The sequence below is a fragment of the Podarcis filfolensis genome (genome assembly GCF_964270895.1).
Source record: "Podarcis filfolensis genome assembly, chromosome: 6".
NCBI classification, from domain to species: domain Eukaryota; kingdom Metazoa; phylum Chordata; class Lepidosauria; order Squamata; family Lacertidae; genus Podarcis; species Podarcis filfolensis.
The window spans coordinates 47053417-47075328 of NC_139609.1; the positions used below are offsets into that span (position 1 = coordinate 47053417).

The 21912-nt window shown below is 43.2% G+C and overlaps 1 protein-coding gene across 2 annotated transcripts; it reads right to left on the bottom strand.

Annotated features, from left to right (window-relative positions):
• Positions 1 to 102: 102 nt before the first annotated feature.
• LOC310765098 (cytochrome P450 4B1-like) lies at positions 103 to 20696 on the bottom strand. 2 transcript variants are annotated; one of them, XR_014549446.1, is made up of 12 exons: positions 20340 to 20599; positions 18798 to 18939; positions 13538 to 13582; positions 11974 to 12101; positions 9931 to 10055; positions 8789 to 8940; positions 7613 to 7719; positions 7179 to 7369; positions 6552 to 6685; positions 3729 to 3793; positions 1729 to 2012; positions 103 to 330 (listed from the first exon to the last, which is right to left on the bottom strand). XR_014549446.1 is itself a non-coding variant. In XM_083619638.1 (12 exons), the coding sequence occupies exons 1-12, from the start codon at positions 20523 to 20525 to the stop codon at positions 162 to 164; spliced, it is 1527 nt and encodes a 508-aa protein (XP_083475764.1). In that variant the 5' UTR covers positions 20526 to 20696; the 3' UTR covers positions 103 to 161. The 2 variants fall into 2 exon arrangements, 1 of the variants encoding a protein (XP_083475764.1); XM_083619638.1 differs by having other exon boundaries at positions 1930 to 2012; positions 20340 to 20696.
• Positions 20697 to 21912: the final 1216 nt, after the last annotated feature.

Sequence of the window (21912 nt, forward strand, 5' to 3'; positions counted from 1 at the left end):
GTTCAGGATCTGAAACATTTGAAAATGGAGCCGTTTGGGAGCCGAGGTTTGACTGTAATATGTTTCTTCTGATCTACCAAATAGCGATAAAGTTAACGCATCTTAGCAGCTCCATAAGTTTTATTATTTACAAGAGTCATGTTCTGTGGTTGACAGAGAATCTATGCAAGCTTCTTTAAATATAAGTGAATCCCATTCCAAGAGCGCATTATGAGCTGAGGTTTCTCAAGGGGAGGATTAGCAGGATCTGGTGCAACTTGGAAGCGCAGCAAAGTCAGAGCAACCGCCAGTTTCAACTCCATCATAGCAAACTGTTGCCCAATGCAATTCCTGAGGAAGAAAAAACATTCAAGCTGAAACTTGAACAGGCTCATAATAATTTTTTATTTAGTATTTCATGTCATAAGAATCATATATAAGCGTCGCCACACTTACACGGGGGCCCCCGCGTGCATAAGGCACAGACCCCCCCAAACGCCTTTTCTGTCACTCTCTCTTTAATCCATACCAAAAATACGGTATCCAAAAATATCCTGGGGCTGGCAGGAGGCTGAAGGACACACAGGAAAGCAGCAGCTACATCAGCTGTTAGATGGAGAGGCTGGGCAGCACAAACAAAGCCTTGCTGCACCTCTGGCCTTCTTTGAGGCTTCCTCTGCCCTTGCTGAGGGTCTCCTCATGAATTATGAGGACTCTACAGCTCTCTCCTGCCATTTCCAGGCATGAATTGGATTATTTAATTATCTCCCAGTACTTCATGTATGGGGAGTCACCTGTTCTGCTTGATTGTAGAAATAAATCTCAAAGTGGTTTACATACAAGATAAAACAATAAAAATTTACAACCATGATTTAAAACATACAGGAAGCTGGTAACAGAATAGCCCACAAACAAATTAAAACTCATACAAACTTTCTAAACATTTCGGTACGCGTGTCTAAACAAGAATGCAGGTGCTGAAAACCCATAAACCCTGAACCTGTGTGGTTTCTGCAATTTGCAACCAGCTCCTCAGCTGTCCTTGTTTATTCCAGCTGCAGAACTAATGGGTTACTAGAATATGAAATGAATGAAGAAGTGATGGTACATGGGAAATGGGATATTTTGGTGTGGGGGTGGGAATGCCTCTAGAGAAGCCTTTCCCAATCTACAGCTGCCCTACAGCCGCTTTGAACCTCAGCTCCCCTCAGCTCCAGCCAGCAAATTCGTGCTGATGGGAACTGTTTTGCCAGCTTGGCAAAACCTGTTCTGAAGCAATGGGGCGTTTCCACAGAGGGCTTAAATAAAGAAGAATTTGGATTGTAGTGCAGGATTCCTGATCCTCAGTTATAACCATCTAAGTCATTACAATAATCCATTCATACTAACCACATTTTGAGTTTATTTTTAATCTTGGGTGTTTGTTGTCATCACAGGCAGAATATATCCACAGTAAAACTATTTCTTAAGGATCCATGAATCCATGTACTAAGTGCAATAGTGTGCTAAATTAAGAGCAAGATCTGTGGTGTGTTCAGACAACTGCTTCACTATGAAAGCATTTAACCCATAGAAAACCCCCCACATGGATTACCCTGGACTTGGGGGCAGAGGCAACCCAAAGAGTGTGGATTGGTCCTAAAGCTTCAGTAAACAGAACACTCACACAGGGACCCCTTTATCAGGGGGGAAAGCTAATCTTTCTGGAAAGATGGCTCTGCTCATTCCTTAAAAAAAGAGAGAACAAACCTTCTGTCCCATGGAAGGGGGCTGTTCCGTTCTCCTTGTCACAATATCAGTGAGAACCAGACACAGGTAAGCAGCAATCCATAATTCTGAGGATGAACTTCACTCATTGATCATATAAATCAAGTTTTGCTTTGGCTGACTATCTTTCATCTTGCTTCTGTCTATTTTCAGTGAACAGCTTTACATCATTAGTTGTATTACCTGGGTCCAGCAGCAAACGGCAAAAATGCATAGGAATGTCTTTGAGATGAATTATCGGGTGAAAACCTTAGAGGATCAAACACCTGAAAGAGAGTAAGACTGTAGTTATCAGCAGCTTGCATCAGCAACGAGATGTACTTGGACCTGCTTCATGCATGCATGCTGATCATTGGATTACTGCAGTATCAAGTGATATTGCACAAGTGAAGAAACCATCACAGTCACAACACCACAAGAGGAGCTTTCACTCTTGTAAAGCACACTGGTTTTCACTGAGGTCACTTGATGCATTCAGATGCCACTGCCAGACATCAAAGACAGAATTCAAGTGATGTACATGTATATGTGGGCTAGCCTTCAGTTTGGCAACATGGATGTGCATAGACATGTAGAAAGTTGCCGGGGGTTGAACCCAGCATGTACTGCATCCCAAACTTGTGATCTGAGGGAGAAAATGAGACTTCAGTGCCCTAGATAAATGCTCCCCATGGCCAACAGAAGCAATGTACATTATGCAAGTTAAATTAAGCAAGAGTACAATGTGTATCATTTGCAGAAAAAATAAAGGTTGCAGAATTCTTTTGTGGTCTAGAGAGTCAGTGTGGTCTAGTGGTTAAGAGCAGTAGACTCGTAATCTGGGGAACCGGGTTCGCATCTCTGCTCCTCCACATGCAGCTGCTGGGTGACCTTGGGCTTGTCACACTTCTCTGAAGACTCTCAGGCCCACTCACCTCACAGAGTGTTTGTTTTGGGGGAGGAAGGGAAAGGAGAATGTTAGCCGCTTTGAGACTCCTTCGGGTAGTGATAAAGTGGGATATCAAATCCAAGCTCTTCTTCTTTTCAGAGTTACTCTGGCTAAGAATTTTTATTGTTATTTATTTTTCCTTCCTGTATTTTCAATCACAGAATGTTCATTGCTCTGAATATGCATCCATGCTGCATCTGCTTGATATTGTCTGTACATCAACACAGGGCAATCAATGCAGACCCTCCAAGTGTCCCTATTTTCCAGGCACATCCCTGATTTAGAGAAGTTTCAGATTTTATCCCAGAATGTCCCACTTTCCCTTAGGATGTCTCTATTTTCACTGGAGAAATGTTGGAGGGTATGGAATTTTCTGACCCCAGAGCCGTCTGAAGGCAATCCTGTATAGGGATTTTTTTTAAAAATGCTGAATGTTTTATTATGATTTTATATATGTTGGAAGCTGCCCAGAATGGCTGGGACAACCCAGTAAGATGTGTGGGGTATAAACAGTAAAATTATCATTATGGAATGGGATGTCCCTATTTTTATCAGACAAATGTTGGCAGGTATGTCAACATTAGGCTGTGGAATGCTAAGTTGTCCCAAGTTGCAGCAAATTTTCATGCTCCAACTCTTGCCATTTTGCACAATTCTCAAGGGATCCCCCCAAAAAAGTGGGGCACAATACCAGAAGCCCAGATCCTAGAGCATCCACAAAGTCTCCACCTCACACATCAGGAACTGAGCAACTGTACATTTATCCCATTTTGCATGCAACGCTGCTGTGGTAGTGTGATTCTAAGTGCACACCCATGCTACACATTTAAAACATATTCAGTGCACAGTCAAAGCACATGATTTCCCCCAAAAGAATCCTGGGAGCTGTAGTATATTAAGGGTTCTGGAAATGGAAGCTCTGTGAGGCAGAAACAACAGTTCTCATTATTCTTGGGGGAGGAGTCAGCTGCTTTTAGTGTGCAATAAACACACTTAAATGTGCATCCAACATGCTCTAAACCATTAACCAAACAATGCTCCAGAGCATAAATACCTGAGGATCCTCCCACACGTCAGGATTTTTGTGAAGAGCAAAAATATTCAGGGATATCAAAGCACCTGTTAAGGATTGGAGGGAAAGGAGAGAAATATCTGATTAGTAAATGGAAGGTGGAACACACCACAAAGTTGTGTTTTCAGTGCTGCATTGCTGGATTGCAGAAAGGCCCCAGGGAAGGATTGCTTAAGATGCAGCTGTTATGGCATCCCAATGCATTTTGTGGTATTTGTTGCTGAGTTACTTGCATGTTGGTTACAATGCCTTAGTGAGGATTTGAGTCTGCTTTCATTAAGACATGGTCATTCTCTGAGGTGACAAAGAGTTTTGCAGAGATCTCATGAAGCAGATAGATGAATCTGGAAGTCCTCAGGGTGACTTTAAACTTCATTTTTATTTATTTTGTCATTCCTTGACCACAGTCAGTTTTACAAACTGCCTCCGAAGTGGTGCATAGTTTAATATGTAAATATATCTGCAGAGGAAGATATGACGATGCCTTATCCTAGCATTGGCTTGTCTAATTCAAACTTGTCTTCAGTGAGGCAAGAATCTTACCCAGCCATACTTTAAAATTTGGATATGGCATACTTAGGAGCCTGACAGAGGATGTGTATTTCCCACACATAGATATTTCCTATTCAGCTTAGAAGTTCTTAATGACCGCTCCCTGCTTAAAAAACTGGGGGCGCCCTTTGCGTGGACGCGTGCAGCCCCTAGATCTGGAGCGGCTCCAACAACATAGGCTTGGCTTTGCCTTCCCTCAGGTGGGATGCCTGGAGGTCTCCGCCTACCTCAGTCAGTCGTCCAATCCCACCTGGGGGAAGCGTTGCCAAGGAGACCAGGTCAGGTAGGGGAGGGATTACCTGCCCACACAATAGAGGGAGGATCTTACCTGGGAATCCTCACTTGGCTCCAGTGAGGATTCCCAGGTAAGATCCTCCCTCTATTGTGTGGGCAGGTAATCCCTCCCCTACCTGACCTGGTCTCCTTGGCAACGCTTCCCCCAGGTGGGATTGGACGACTGACTGAGGTAGGCGGAGACCTCCAGGCATCCCACCTGAGGGAAGGCAAAGCCAAGCCTATGTTGTTGGAGCCGCTCCAGATCTAGGGGCTGCACGCGTCCACGCAAAGGGCGCCCCCAGTTTTTTAAGCAGGGAGCGGTCATTCTTATTAAATGGATAAATGAAATAAAAATGCGTCTAAACCATTGTACTAGGGATGCGGGTGGCGCTGTGGGTAAAACCTCAGTGCCTAGGACTTGCTGATCGTATGGTCGGCGGTTCGAATCCCTGCGGTGGGGTGAGCTCCCGTCGTTAGGTCCCAGCTCCTGCCCACCTAGCAGTTCGAAAGCACCCTTAAGTGCAAGTAGATAAATAGGTACCGCTTTATAGCGGGAAGGTAAACGGCATTTCCTTGTGCTGCGCTGGTGCTGGCTCGCCAGCTGCAGCTTCGTCACGCGGACAGCGCCGGCTCACGGCCTCTTGAGCGACATGAGCACGCAACCCTACGGGACACGACTGGCCCGTACGGGCAGGGGTACCTTTACCTTTTTAAACCATTGTACTATGTGGCCTAAAAATTATCGCAATAAACAGTAGAAAACATAGGAAAATGCCTTACGCTGAGGAGGAGCTTTGGTCTATTCTAGCTCATTATTGCATAAACTGGCAGCAACTGCCCAGGGTTTCATGAAGGAGTCTTTTCCGACTGGGGATTGAACTGGGAACCTTCTGCATCCAAGGCAGATGTTCTGTCTTTGAGCTATGGGCCTTCCTACCATGCACCTTGACTTGCAAAGGGAGTCTTCATCGGTTGCTCTGCCTCAGCCAGCAAAATAAATTGGGCAAACGTGATAGTACCAAAACTTAGGCAGGCATTTGTGCACCATAAGGTCCTACTGAACCAAATGAGTCTTCAAGAGATGCTGAAAGCTTATCATCATGCCAGTGGTAAATTATGGGAGAGGACATTCCACATACCCCCGCAGAATAGGCCATTTGGTTGCTGAATTTCAGATTTCCCTATGTTGTGGGACAACCAGAATTCAGGGCATCAGCCGCTGAACTTAGCACATGGACAGATTCATGCTGGAGGAATGCTCCTTCAAAAATGCAGGTGTCAAGTTGTTTAGGGCTTTGTAAGTCATTACTGGTGTACCTTGAGTATACTTGAAGGACGTTACATGTACTGAAATCAGGAGGTTCAAGACACCATCCAACCACATCCAAAATATGGCACAATTCAAGAACCCAGTTAAATGGATTGATTCTATGGTATGAAGTTGATTTATGACATGAACTATGGTAAGTCTACATCAGTACCTATCTACTAAGAAGTCAATCCCAATTGGACTTCCAGGTAAGTCTGTATAAGATTGCAAATGCAGCCTATATTTCCTGCGAGAATCTTACCCAGCCATACTTTAAAATTTGGATATGGCATACTTAGGAGCCTGACAGAGGATGTGTATTTCCCACACATAGATATTTCCTATTCAGCTTAGAAGTTCTTAATGTTGTAGTTTAATAAAGTTGCCCTAGTAACATCCCAAACCTTGTGTCTTGCCTCTTTAGTTCCAGTGTCCTAACACAAATAACTTCTAAGCCTCTCAACAGCCTTTAGGGGCACATGACTCCAAAGTCAGATAGAGAATTATATCCTTCAAGACAACTGAGCAAGTCAACCCTATCACCCCATCATGCCTGATACTTGTCACAAAACCAACAATCGGGACACTGTTGCCACTCTTTCAGTTTCCATCCTTCATGTCTGTCATTGAAAATACTGTGAAATGTAATCAAACATAATGAGGCAGACCTGCAGGCAATGTCTTTCCATCAGGAAATGTGACTGGTTTGTTGAGCTCTCGGTACACCTGAGGAACAGGAGGATAAACACGGAGGCTTTCCTTAATACACATCGTAGTGTAAGTCATCTTACTAAGGTCATCCCTGGGAGAAACAAACAAACAAACTGTGAGGAAGATTCACAAGTGACAAGAAGACAAAAATATTCCACAGACAGTGGAGTAGAATATTAAAAGACGTGACAAAAAAGGAGATTTGAGCATCCTTGCATATTCTGCATTTATACTTGCAATGAAATAACTGAAGGGGAACTTGAATATGAGACACATGTACCTCTCCCAAACAAAGTAACCTTCAGCGTTAACTATGAATCTCAAAATGCTGAAGCATGACACACTCTCACATTCATGGGGGTCAGCACTATTTGCAATTTCTGAAGCAAATTGAAACTTTTTGTGGCATCTTACCTCTCCAAAGAGTTCCCAGGTATTAACCAGGGTTTTCAAAAATCTAAAACTTTTCCACTTCAGGTCTGACAAGAGAGTCACAGATTTGCTTAGAAAACAGTAAAATTTGCCCTGCTTCAGCAGGGATCCTCACAAAAGAAAAACAGATAGCGAGCGAAGGACCTTCTCACCATCGCAGAGTCTCTCGCTCTCCAAGAATCTCCTTTATCTCCTCCCTGCATTTTTGCTGGTGCTCTGGATTCTGGGCCATGGCATATAAGGTCCAGGAAATCCCGCTGGTGGTGGTATCGTGACCCTCAAAGAGGAAAGTGTCCACCTCAGAACGTATGTCTTCATCAGGTAATCCCTCACCATTTACATCCTGAAAAATGGAGAATGATCATGGTCAAAAGCCACGGATGACTTGCTTTGTTTTCCGTCACATGCAACCACTTGCCTCCTTCATGGGATTATTGATTATTTTAAGTAAGCCATTCTGGAAGCCCTTTTTGGCTGGGCAGTGAGATAGAAACACTGTAAACCAATGTATCTAAGGGACAGGACTGTTGGCTGCATACGTGCATATATCCCTTATCTGGAAATACATGGTGTGGATTTTACTCACCCTGGCACAGAGAAGGATATCCAGAAAGTCTAGATATCTCTTCTTTTGGATCTTCTCAAGTTCCCGTTCATCTTTGAGGAGTGCCTTTCTTTCCCTAATCACCTTTTCTGTGTCAAAAAAGTAATAAATCCAATAATTTCCCCAAACAGACGTCATGACATTCACTGCTTCTATGTAATTTTCTGTATGTTACTAACTTTAAAAGGATGAAGAAATTCCCATAGTGGGACAGGACTTAAGGGTGGAATCTACACACATTTAAAAAATTCTGAAAATGTTTCTTTTTAAAAACATTTTTAAAAATACATTGAATTTTCCATAAGGCTTGCCATCACCATCTAGTGTCACATTGTATATTGCACTTAAAACATTTTCTTTGCAGCTGTATAGCTGAATCCACGGTTAGGACTGTTGTTACTAGACCTGCTGGAACAAATATTTGCAAACATTGCTATTTAACTTTGGATGTGACATTTTGAGTTTGAAATGTAAAACCTTAACCTAAAAATTGGAAACTCACATTCTTTAGACTTGCTAGCATGTTTTGATTGACTTGATTTTGTCAGAAATCATATATGAAACCTGACATGTTATCAACTATCAAATATTCTTTTTTTTTTTAAGTCTACACATCAGTTTATTGGGTGGCATCTAACTAAGCCATTCTCAGAGCAAACCCAGGGTTTTAGGTTTTAGACAGCAATAAAGACATCCTTACATAAAGACAGCATAAAATAGTTTATGGTCCAGATTTACAACACAGGTAAAAAATGTGGGTGAATAAAAAAGATCTTCTGGTATTCAAAAGACTGTAAAGCAGGTGCCAGGCGAGTCTCTCTGGAGAAGCTATTACATATCTGAAGGGCCACTGTTGAAAAGTCAAGGGTTTAGGAAACCCCTGAGAGGCATCAGAATTGCTCAGCATCCCCCCACCCCCCAGGAGAGCCCAGGTTGACTTTCTGCAGATTAAATTTTGCAGTTGGGTTCTGCTTGGGGTCTGGCAGCTGGCTATCCATGCCCTTGGGGTGTTATCGCACAAGCCTAACCGTATCTGCTCAAAAGATCCATTTAATTCAATAGGGCTTACTCCCAGGTAAGTGGGGTTAGGCTTGCTTCCTTAGCTATGTACATACAGGTGTAGATCCCTCCACTGAAGAGAAGAACCAAAGGAAATACCTGTGTGGTGATGGGCTATTCTGCAAGCCTTAAAGAAACGGTATCCATGAGGACAGATGCGATAGATTAGATCATTGTGATAGAGAAATGTCTGTATTCTTTCCTGCATCAAACAACTGAGGTCACTAATTGCTTGGACATATGTATTCTTACTAGAGGAGTCAAAGAAAGAGTTTAATTGAGAGGTGATTATTTTTAACAGGCACAATACAAAACAATGTAGTTTATTTATCACATTCAGTCTAACCCCACCTGTCCTCTAAGAAATAGATAGTCTTGCCCACCATCACCATGTTATACTCATAACAACCTTCTGAGGCAAATTAGTCAGAGAGAGCAAATTATCGTGGCTGAGTCCTAACCTAATCACTACACCAAGGAAGTGATGCCTCCTGTCCCTAAGGAGGCAGAATTGTGACTACACCTGAAAAAAACTACCCTGGAACCAACAGTTTCTAGACAACTTCTTTCCGGTCACTAAACCCCATTTTTGTCCAAAGTAACTGTTAGTACAACTGTCAGTAGTGGCAGCACAACTGCAAGCATTCTTGGTGGATAGTGATTAGTTAGACCCATTCCACTCTGGATTGTAACATGGGACTTGTGAGAGACTGCCCATAGGCCTGGAAAGAACAGGTGCAGGGGTTTCAAGCAGTTTCTGTGCACCTGGTGCTCACGTGAATTGGTTCTCACTAGACAATGATTTATACGAGAAGTGATTCCACACACCCGCAATGGTTCTCTGGTTCATCTATAAACTGGAGTTAAATTTTCCCTTGCCTTTACTATAAGTAATAATAATAATAACAATTTATTATTTAGACACCACCCATCTGCCTGGGTTTCCCCAGCCACTCTGGGCGGCACCCAACCGAATGTTAAAAACACAATACAGCATTAAACATTAAAAACTTCCCTAAACAGGGCTGCCTTCAGAAGACTTTAAAAGTAAGATAGTTGCTTATTTCCTTGACATCTGATGGGAGGGCATTCCACAGGGCAGGCGCCACTACCAAGAAGGCTCTGTAATTTCACTTCTCGCAGAAGGCCCTTGGCACTGGACCTCAGTGTCCGGGCGGAACGATGGGGGTGGAGATGCTCCTAAGTCTCTCCCCTCCCCCCCCCCCCAGTTCTCATGATACCTGTCAAGCTGGCAATTGCTTTGATAACTGAAGATACACTTCAGCATGCTGTCCAGTGTCATGGACCCAACATGCTGGAAAATATCCAGTGATTTATCTTCTGAGATCAGCCTTTCCCATTTATCCTAATGTAAGAGAGAAAGGTTTCACATGTCAAAAGTAAATTCCTCAGATGATTAGATTTCTGGCATCCATATTTGAGCCATCCACCCATGCTGCTGCAATGTCCATATAACCATATGGAGAATGAGCAGGGCACACCATCCATTTCTTTATTTAGTACATTTACAATTCACGGTAAAAACATTTAGGCAGATCATTTGACACCCGGGTGATTTCCCCCACAACCACAAATACCACAAAATCCCTTGTTGCAGTTATAGATTGGAGAGAGAACGTGGCAGTCATCTAAACACTAGTGGAGCAATCAGATTTGCGTGATTATGATCATGTACAAACCAACCTAGCATGTGTAGTAAGCAATGAATTCTTATTTTTATATATTGTGGTAGGATGGTTTCCATTTATTTGTAATGTGGAAGCCCTGGCAATGCCCATCAACCTGGGGTGCATGGCCCCCTCAAATATTTTATTGGGTGGGCCGAAGGGACTTGTGCCCCTAGGAGTTGGCACCTCTGGTGCCTATATTTTTTTCCTGTTTATGATTCCCCCCCCCCCAAAAAAAATATTATGCAACATACAATGTACGTATGATCAGTTAGTGAGTTAATAGACTATGTTTATGGCACAAGTAAGGATGGCAGCTGGTGAGCTTGTGGTGTTGTTTGTGTGTGTTGTGGCCTGTATTTTTAACACTATGTCTAAATATAATTCCATGAGACCCATTTCCTTTGTTAGGCAGATTTCTGGCTAATACTCCATGACTGTCAGCTTTTCCTCAGTGAGAGCTAACTGAGAATCAATGTTTGTGCTTGTATGAGGTACCCATCTCAGCTTGGAGGTAGTGGTGACACTCATCCTCTAGCTAAGGGAAGGGTGTGTGTGTTTGGAAGAGGCAGAGGCAAAGCTATGAATTTGTTGAAGGCAGAGTCTCTTTAGGGTGATCTGACGTGGAGCCACATATATGGTACCATGTAGGACTGTCTCGTTGCTTTCCCTGATGCTTTACTTATGTACCGTATTTTTTGCTCTATAAGACTCACTTTTTCCCTCCTAAAAAGTAAGGGGAAATGTGTGTGCATCTTATGGAGCGAATGCAGACTGCACAGCTATCCCAGAAGCCAGAACAGCAAGAGGGATTGCTGTTTCACTGCGTAGCGATCCCTCTTGCTGTTCTGGCTTCTGAGATTCAGAATATTTTTTTCTTGTTTTCCTCCTCCAAAAACTAGGTGTGTCTTGTGGTCTGGTGCATCTTATAGAGCGAAAAATACAATATTTGAAAATAAAGCAAAGGATTTTGAAATGTATTTGAAACTAAAGCTAGTCCAAGACATTTTGCTGAATGAAATAGAACTCTAGAATCCCAAGCCAAACCTCAGGGCCAATACTAAACAGCTACAAATTCATGTCTTCATCTCACCATCAGGTTGATACCTGAAGCAGGTACATTCATCTTGCTGCATGAAAGTGCTGGGCTTGTACTCCCTCATCCAAAGGAAATCAAACCTGGTGCTGCTGCCCCTGGAAGTTCCCAAGGCTCAGAGGAGTACAAGAAGATGGTTTAAGTTTGTGAATAAGCTATGAGCAGGATCAACATTTCTGATCAAGGTTTCCAAATTCTAGGTTGGTTGGTACCTGGGCACAAAGTGCAATTGCCATGCTGGAATAGTTTAACCCAGTGCTTTTTTTCCTTAAAAAAATGTTTTGACTCAAGAAAATCACCATTTTATAGTTCAAAGTGGGGGAAATAAATACAGTAAATGGACAAAAGTGCAAAGATTCACAAAATGTTTAGGGGTATGTGTACCCCTGCATACCCCCAGAAAAAAGAACTGGTTTAACCACAATACTATTGGCTTAGATCTTCTATTAGATATAAGAGAGAGGTATTTTTGGTGTGTGTTTTTTAAAAAAAGCCCTTACCAGCATCACTTTGGTGGAATCAACCATCAGTACCACATATGACTTTAAAATATCACTGTGAAATGCAGGAGTCAACAGTCGCCGGTGCTGGAACCATTTGGGCCCATCTAATACCAGTAGCCCTTTCCCTAATATGGAACGAAAAAGCTAGTCAAATCTCCTTTTTGTTAGTAATCTCTGCAGAACATGTCTGAACAGAGGCATGCTAAGAAGATTTAAAATTCCATGCCCAAACCCATCTAATCCTGCAACTAATACATCTGCATTTTGTACTCTCAATAAATGGTATACAGAGATTGTTGGCATTAATGTGAATCATCACGTTGATCTCCACCCTGCTACTACAAAGAATTCAACCATGGCAATTTCTGGAACTGCAGAAGAAAGGAGTGGCACAGACAAAAGGAGACACAGCAGTCATGATGGCGGACTTTAACACAGGAAACAAAGGGGTATACTTTAATAGGAACTGGATCTATGCTTGCATTGCAGTAGGGGCTTCAATCTGAACAGGGCATTATTATACAAGATACTTAGCATAATGGTTAGTGACATGCACTGCAACCTTATCCAAAGTTGCTCATACATTGTCTTCCCAAGAAGATTACTCAGTTCTTTAGAATAAATGCTAGTGGTCTAACATAAACTAAACGCATTGCATTAATGGAATGTGAATAGCTGCCCTTCCCCTAATGAGGTCAGCCAAGGGACAGAAAGTCCAATATTTGCTTGAAAGAGCAATAAGAGCTTAAATCCCCTTGGCACTTCTGAGGTATGTTGCTGTCACTTACATTAAATGCAAGGACCAATGCAATAACCAGTTGTACATATTCACAGCAGTGACTGGAGGAGGAATGACTGCTGGGAGGAGCGCAGAAAGAAGAAAAGCCATTGTACACCTGCATCAGCACAACCGGACATCTTCGTCTGCCCCAGCTGCAACAAAACATGTCTCTCCTGTCTTGGTCTCTACGGCCACAGCAGGCTCTGTAACTCCAACAGTTTGACTTCATCCCCAAAGGCGCCCTCTTCCATTGCCTCCCGAGACAGATGGATCCCAATCAACGTTTCTCTTATTTGGCTGTTCTTTGGAACTCTGTGTTCTGATTTTATGGTATAGATTGATAGTATGCCATGGGTAGAGTACCGGTACATCGCATGAGGAAACTCCTTGTTCAGGGATAGCACCACAAGAAGAATCCCTAAGTTAATTCATCTAACTCTGGAGTCCCCAGTGTGACACCTGTGGGCACTATTGGACCATTGGTGCCTGCTAGAGCTCCCTCACCATCCCATACTTGCTTGCTTTTTTTTAAAAGGGATAACCTCCCCCCCCCCTTTTCTTTGTGTGTTCCTTGTTTTAGGCTCTGTGCAGGTCATTTCAAGGTTGTTCTTTTCTTTTTTGGAGGGACTGTTCTGAGCACCTTCAAATTTTTCTTCTGTGAAATGGGTATTTGGGAGCACTCGCTACCAGTTTCTTACAATTTCCAGATGTGCCCCAGGGCCTAAAGAAGTTGGAGATTCCTGATCAAAACGTAATAACCAAAAGCATAATGCTACTTACCGATCCATGGGAGAAAAAAATTGTAGAAATCAAGAGCCTTCGGATCTGCAACATTCAAAAAGGATGAGTGCATTGAGCAATGCAGAAAAAGAGAGCAGGATATTTTAATTTTTTAAAAAAAAAATTAATCAGTGGGTCTATTCTGGGTATGGCTAACATTGGTTGGCTACAACCATTAGCAGACAAGTAGCACAGGGAAAGCGTAGGAAAATGGAATAAAGGACACAAAATGCTGAGGGCTGGCTAAACTAGTAGAAATATTTTTATTTTTATTTAAGGAACTCTTATGAAACTGCAAAAAAAAATTAAAATATTATCATGGAAAAATGATGGCTTATTATTGCCCTTCCTCCTTTCGTTATTGTAGTTTCATTTTCCCCCTCTTGTTGTTGTTGTCCTTAAATCTATATTTTAAAAGTTTTTTTTAAAAAACCACACAAACATAAGTTATAATTAGTACCCCTCCAATTTAACATTCTATTTTGGGTTGCTTTCTAAATATCATGTTGACACACATGCTGAATTAATGACTAAGGATATGGCTTTTTTAAAAAAGTGCACACACATGATGCTGATCATGATGCTCTTGTACATCTATTTTCATCACAAGGTGGACAAGCATCAGAGCCAGAAGTAGGAAGTTCTGCTTCCAGAAACACTAACTAATTTTCTTCTTCCACACTCATACATTATTTCATGCATGTCCAAAGTCTGTTTTGGAGGCCTAATCTGTTTTGGGGGCCTAATCTGTTTTGGGGGTTCCTCCCTGTAGCAGTGGCGGAGCTTCGTGCTCCAGCACTGGGGGGGGCGGAGAGCAGGCAGGCAGGGACGGGGCTGGTGCACGTCCCGGGGGCGTGGTGTGCCGCCTGCAGGGGTGTGGCACCCAGCGTGGGCAGGGGGGCAGTCGCGATGGCACCCCACCAGGATCACACTGCCGGGGCCGGTGTGCTCCCCCCTTCCTCCGCCAGTGCCCCGTGGTTCTCAAAAAAGGTCAACAACTTTGGTCGGCCCTCATGCATGTTCATTTCATCAAATCTGGCCCTCTTTGAAAAAAGTTTGGACTCCCCTGCATTATCTCCTCCCTCTCTCCCTCCCTCTATCACACACACTCAAAATACTCATACATGTTGTCATGGGCCTATGCCACACATGCACTTCCAAGAATAAATAGGGAGAATGAAATGCTGTGTCCAGATCTTTAACATTGTTTCTCCCTCCCTTTGCATCTCCTCAGTGAAATGAGAAGAGCGAAAGATCGTTGAAGATAAACAGAGAACTTTTCTCCTTTCCTCTCCTGCAAAACTTCGGTACTGAGCTATGAAGGCATGAAAAATGTTGTTGCCTGCTCTTCAAGAAACACATAGAGACAATGTTTCCCTTCCCCTTCCAACCATCTCCATGCTGATATGAGGAGGAGGAAATGTCATCGATTGATCTCCACTGAAGATCCCCTTTCCTCCAGTAATCTGAAATGTAGGCTCCAATAATCAATCTATGCTCTCTCTCTTTTTCCATCTTTCCTCTCTGGCCTTCACTTTCCACATTTAAATATATCTCTGTTACATTCCTGAGTTCATTTTGGACTTTTACCATCAAGTTTAATCAACTTAAGCTGTTGTTTTTAATCCCTGGGATACTTAGAAAAAACGGTTTTATTTTTCAAAATTGGCTGTTCTGAGTTGGATGGGGTCTCAGCTCTGCTACTACTTCTGCTGGCTAGAGAGGGAAGGATCTGTCAAGTTTGGTTCTCTCCATGTTTCATTTTTCCAATCTGACATTCAGTTATCCACACATTGCTGCTATTTGCATTTTTATTTTTAAAAATAAAAATTTAAAAAAATTTTTAAAAATAAAAATCCTCATGAAACTTCATCAACATTTTAGTGCAACTTTCTCAGAATAAACAAATTTTATATGTAGTTTTGATGAACGTACACATTTCTGCAAGCCATCCCCTAACACTATGCATCCTTGTTGTTATTTTCACTAATGCCTTCTCTTTTATGCACACTTTCTCCTAATATATATTTTTAATAAACATTTGTTAGAATACTGCATTGCAGAAATTCAGATACCTGCAAATTTCAAAGGATAGCCATGTTTTGGTTCACAAATTCGGAAATTGTGAAATTGATAATTTGGTTTTAAATGCCTGCAGAATCCGATTTCTTCAGCATCTCTATAACTAGCTCCCACTGTCTTGCTGGAATGCAAGATCTTATCAACCAAAGGCAGAAGTAACAGTGAAAACAGCTGGAGGCAACAGAGGAAGGTGCCAACTGCTGCTACAGAAGTTCTGTTAATTAAGAACTAGGAATTGAAACCAAACAGAATTTGGGAGACAGCTCTCCAGAAACTCCTCAAAATACATAATAAGTAAGGGGCACCTGGAAAGTGCTAGGAAAGCTGTGTTGGTTGTTGTTTAAATGAAAACCATTTTGCCACCTCATATATTTAGTAAGGAGCTGAAAACTAATATATGACACCCACTGATTATTCCTACAAATAAATGTTAAGTAGTGGATTGGAATCCTTCTGTTATCACACCACTTCATAACAGAGTCAGGTTTCTTCTCAGAAAACCTTATTATAAAGCTTTCTTTCAAAAGCTGTTGAAGTGGTCTGGCAAACATTTTCCAAGCACACAAAGTATTAGCTTTCTACTCAGGGCCAGAGGCAGCAGTTGGTATCACTGGAGAACTCACACCCCAGTAAAAGGCCCGCTGCCAGTTCCTGGAGCCTCCTGGCCATCTTCCTCCTCCTCCTCCTCCTCCTCCTCCTCCTCCTCCTCCTCCTCCTCCTTGCTATTACTGCCTGATCATCTGATATCTCCAAACAAGCAGTTTGCTATTACTGCCTGATCATCTGATATCTCCAAACAAGCAGTTTAGGATTAAGGACAAGGAACATGCCTTGTGTTCTCTTTCTCTGGAAGATGGTGCCAACTGAGCCCAGAAGCACAGGGAAGTGAGAGGACAATAGTGAAAAGGAAGAGCAGGTGGGCACACTCAAGGAGCAAAGCCCAAGGGTTCCCACAAAACCCAGAACTGGCACTGATTTTACTGAGCGATATAGCAGATACAAGAAGCATATCAAGGAACACATAAAACATCAGTCTTCTGTTGCTCTAGCCAAACCCACTGAAGGCCTAGTCAACCTGGCCTGATATGAGTGAAGCTCTTGCTCTGAATCTGTGTAAACTATTATGCTTTTAGCTAACATGGAGGTAGAGAACGGTGGAATATGCGAGTTACACCTTGATTAGATGCCGACAAGTCAAACCTAAAAAGGCCACATGGCATTGGCATGACCTGGAAGGAACCCTAAGAAAAAGACAAAGTGCCATCAACAGGGGGAAATGTCAGAAGAATCACAGGATGATATTTAAGCCAGGCAAACTGATGTTTCAGTACGATAAGTTAAAATCATGGCTTTGTTCCATGTTTTAGAGAGACTTTCCGCTTTTAGCCAGATGCTTAAGAAAAACATTTTCCACATGGCATTTATGTAGCAACTATAGCATGTGTAAACAAAGAAAGAATGTAAGGGCACACTGGGACCATCAATCATTTGTTTTGCAAGTGCAAGAGAAAAAAAAATTTGCATATGGAGAAAAGGGGGGGGGGGAGAAAAGCAGATGAGAACCATCAGACACAGTTAGCTCCAACTGTGCTAACTGTAGACAGAGCTTTAAATAAAAACTCACTGAACAATAAATAGGCAGCAGGATGGATAGCTCAGCTGGTTAGAATGTGGTGCTGATAGGGCCAAGGTTGCAGGTTCAGTCCCCATATGGGACAGTTGCATATTTCTGCATTGCAGGGGTTCAACTAGATGATCCTCAGGGTCCCTTCCAACTCTATGATTCGATGATCAGACTGGTGCATGTTCCAAGGATGAAGCCTTGGGCTGATTTCTGGCTTGTTTCCGCCTGGAAATTGAAGGGCTGGTCATCACCCCTCCTCTGCTGAAGATGTCACATTTGGTTGTCATAAGCCCTTGCTGATCCATAAATATTTTTCCTGTTACGGCTGTCACACTATGGGCAGGTGTTTTTTAACTACAGGCATTTACATTGCCTCTGTAATCACTGAAATAAAACCTTTGAGGTCTGGATTTCTGTTCCTGATCTGTACAATCCTAGTCAACCTTTCATGTTGAGCTGTGTTGGGTATGTGGCGTTTCATAACCATAGGCTGGTAGGAACACTTGGTAGTTCTACCATTGACCTAGACCAGGGAGGAGGGGGAAAAGAAGACTCAGCATCGATGCCAATAGAACAAATTAGAGGGTTGCAATAGAAGAGTGCCAGGCCTATTCTTCTTTTATTATAAAATACCAACTTCTATGCCTTTCAGGTAATGTTGGGCTTGCTGAAAGTTTAAGGCAAGTTTAACAAGTAAAAACCTGCAAAACGGTATGAGAAAATATGATAGTAAGTGCAAAACACAGAGACTAACACTCAGAATGATTCAAAGAAGTGACATGGTTATGGCTTCCCCTGAACAACAAGCTCTTTCTGGAGCTTCAGCACCATGTGCAACCCCTGTATCTCAGAGGTCATTTCCCTCTCAATCGATTAGCGTTTGTGAGACAAGTTAATGTTTGCGATATCACATATAATTCTATAGTGATACTTGCAATACTTTTTGCACCTTCCTGGGTTTCCTAGGCTAAAATGGCTGTTGGTTTTGTTTTATTTGGTTTTGTTTGGTTTACAATATAGTTGTTGGTTTTGTTTGGTTTGCCAAATAGAAAAACGAGTCAGTCAGGCTACTGGCCTAAAGGCAACAACTTCAGAGGGGAGTGATGAGTGCAGACATACCTAAGGGAAGGGTAATAGCTCAATGGTGGGGCATCTGCTTCACATGCAGAAGGTCCCATGTTCAATCCTTGGCATCTCCAGTTAGGATTGAGAGAGACCCAAGTCCGAGACCCTGGAGAACCACTGACAGTCGATGTAGACAATGCTGAGCTAGATGGGCCAATGGTCTTACTCAGTATAAGCAGCTTCCTATGTTTCTACAGCTAAGCTCTTACAACATAACAGTGATGAGAAACCTGGGCTGCTCCAGATGTTGGACTACAACTCCCATCATCCCTGACCATTGGAAATGTTGACTGGGGCTGATGGCAACAGAAGTCCAAGAACATCTGCAGGGCCACAGGTCCCCCATCAATAGAGCTTAGCTACCAAATGACACTGAGTGTACAGATAGGAGATGCACAGGTAGTGCCTTAAAATGGACCATTTTGTTACCTCCTCTGCTGTATACAGCCTTGGCGTAATCTGGATGGTAGATATTGAGAAACCCCAAGAAAGCTCCAAACCACAAGGAATGACCCTTGGGATATCTCTCCGACCAGGACACCATTGTGGTAAGTTCTCCAGTTCGACCGAGCTGTGGCAATTGGGGACAAAAATCAAATCAATGCTATTATAGTCAACTAGGTGTGGGCTTCCCACTGTCCAGGCCATCTCAGGGTTTTAAGTCAGCCTGATAAACATTACATATACAGTCCTAAGTATACACTGGTATAACCAATTCTACCCAGCCTATATCCACCTAAAATATCATGAAGTAACAAACAAGTTTTTTAGTTTTCCAAAGTCTTTGATCAGGCATGAGATGAAGCTAATTCCTAATTCCCAGCTCTGTATCTGATGCAGATCTGCATGAGCAATCAGGACAAAGAAGTGCATACGCTCTTAGACCCCTAAACAAGTTTAGCTACTGCATAACATAGATCTCCATGACCAGGGCTCCATTTCCTTGGAGAGTCAGCATTCTCTCTGATCAAAAACATTTCAAACCTGCTTTAAAACACAAAGTCCCCAGGCCATCGGGGATCTCTCACTCCACAATAAGCATTGGGCTGCTTCATAGCATGCTTATCAGATACCTTCCAAAACTATCCCCTTCATCCTGTAATTTGTACCCCATTTAAGTTTCTCTCCTAAACCTAGTAACGGTAAAGGGACCCCTGACCATTAGGTCCAGTCGTGACCGACTCTGGGGTTGCGGTTCTCATCTCGCTTTATCGGCCAAGGGAGCCGGCATACAGCTTCCGGGTCATGTGGCCAGCATGACTAAGCCGCTTCTGGCAAACCAGAGCAGCGCACGGAAACGCTGTTTACCTTCCCGTCGGAGCAGTACCTATTTATCTACTTGCACTTTGACGTGCTTTCGAACTGCTAGGTTGGCAGGAGCTAGGACCAAGCAACAGGAGCTCACCCCGTCGCAGGGATTCAAACCGCCAACCTTCTGATCGGCAAGTCCTAGGCTCTGTGGTTTAACCCACAGCGCCACCCGCATCCCTAAACCTAAACCTAGTACTTTCCCCCAAATAGCAACAGCCTGGAAGCAACCTCAGGGTCATGGCGACATATCCCTGTGTTAGAATCAAATCACCAAATTCCTATAATGTGAGAATTGGCTGATTTCAGGTAGTGTATGGGTGGGTTGAATAGGAAGTGGGTGCTGAACCAGAAGGCGACAGCACCATGGCTAGGGACAAGCAGCTTCTGGGGTAAAGTACAGACAGGCACTTCTAGCATTCATCTCATGTCTGCCTCTCTGTACGTGAAATTACATCCTGCTTTATAGGAATCTAGCTCACATTCTAACACATGGGGCGTGGCACCATAATGCCTACTTTGCCCTTTGCCGCCCGCATTGTAGTTGCTAACGAAAAGTCTGATGCACCAGCAATGGCAACAGCACTACATTTGTTTGGCACAAAACATTACAATCACTCGCTTTTTTTCTGAGTTCTACTAGATGGGATGAAGAAGTCCTACCTCATTGGTGTGTCCATAAAACCAATGCTTCGGTGGCCCTGGGAAGCTCTCCAAAGATCTGATCAGCTTTTGTCTCCTTTGGTATAGCCGGATGACTTTCAGGAGCACGCTGACCAGACAGAAGGTAGCAGCTGCATAAAAAAACAGGTAAAGGTTTAACCCCAGTCCAGGCAAGGCGAGTTGCATTTTGCTCGGTATGAATTCCCTGGAAGCAGCTTATGGGGCTCTTTGGTTGAAGTATGGCTGGATGCAGCTAGTATGCAATCCTGTAGTAATGCTATATATATGAAACAAATAGGCGTGGACACCTTAGATATCGTATTTCAGCAGGCTGGAATGAAGTGCAGCACCACTTCCAAAGTGAGCAAACAAATGGAGGGTGGGGGAACAAAACACAGGGGTGGAGATCAGCATTTTACCGATTATGCTATAAATAATATCACTACAGCTCAGCTGATTAACCTGAGTTAATCCACCAGCCTTTATAAAGCAAGGGCTCTTGGTTTCTATGCCTAAGGTATGGAATCTCAGCCACTGAATCAGACAAGAGCTAATTGCAAAAGCATTTTGTTTGATTTTAGGGTTCAAGTTGGCAGATAAACAATCCATTGTGATCCAAGGCTCTGCTTAAGTTCTAGCGCAGTGTGAATGAGCTAAGCAATGTAAGGTGCAAGAGGCTGATCTCTAGTCTTATCATTTACCATGCCTCCCTCCACCCAAGAATCAGATTGGGTGGGTGTTGGAGTGTGGTTGCAAAGGATACAGGTGCATCCATCCGTTAAGGCTGAACTCAGCAACATTGCCTTATAAGTCCATGCCTATGTATGTGTATGTGTATGTGTTCTACCTGGAATGCCAGAGGCATTAATCTTTCAGGGGCAATGTGTCTGTTATCCCATTAATGGGTTCAACCTACCTTTCTGGTCAAATGATTGCCAAAGTAGCCTTCTTTTTATCTGGATTCAGTTTCAGTTTATTGGCCCTCAACCAGCCTATTAGTGGCTCCATTGCAAATGAGACATGGAACTGGATATAATCTGCATATTGATGACACCTCATTAAGATTTCTGACCTATTCCGGGGGCCACTAGGGGCGCATCAGAAGATGGCTGACAATAACATCTCTCCGACCCACACGAGGTAATTTGGAGGCTGTGATGGGAGTAATAGCCTCCCTACCCCCCCAGGATTGTGGGGGGCTGCCCTTGCCTGCTGTGCCCTATACCACCCCCGAATTTGAGGGGATGGGGGCACTAGGCAGAATGCCCTTCTGTGGATATCGGCGCTCCTGGACGCTGCCTCTGATCCGCGCCTCTAGCTGCAAGAACTTCAAAAGAAACGATTAGGATGAAGCGAATGCACATATTTCAAGGAAGGAGGGGGAGTAAAGACTGCTAACAGAAGAGATCTCTGATAAACGAGACGAGTCGGAAGAACAAGAATTAACCAGATGAAGACACACCAAGACTCGGTATGGCAAAAGGACTGGATGGGGGCCGGGGGAAAAAACTTTCCTTTCTTTCCTCTATGTGATTAAACAAGAATCCCCCCCCCCCACAAGTCAGAAATGTCG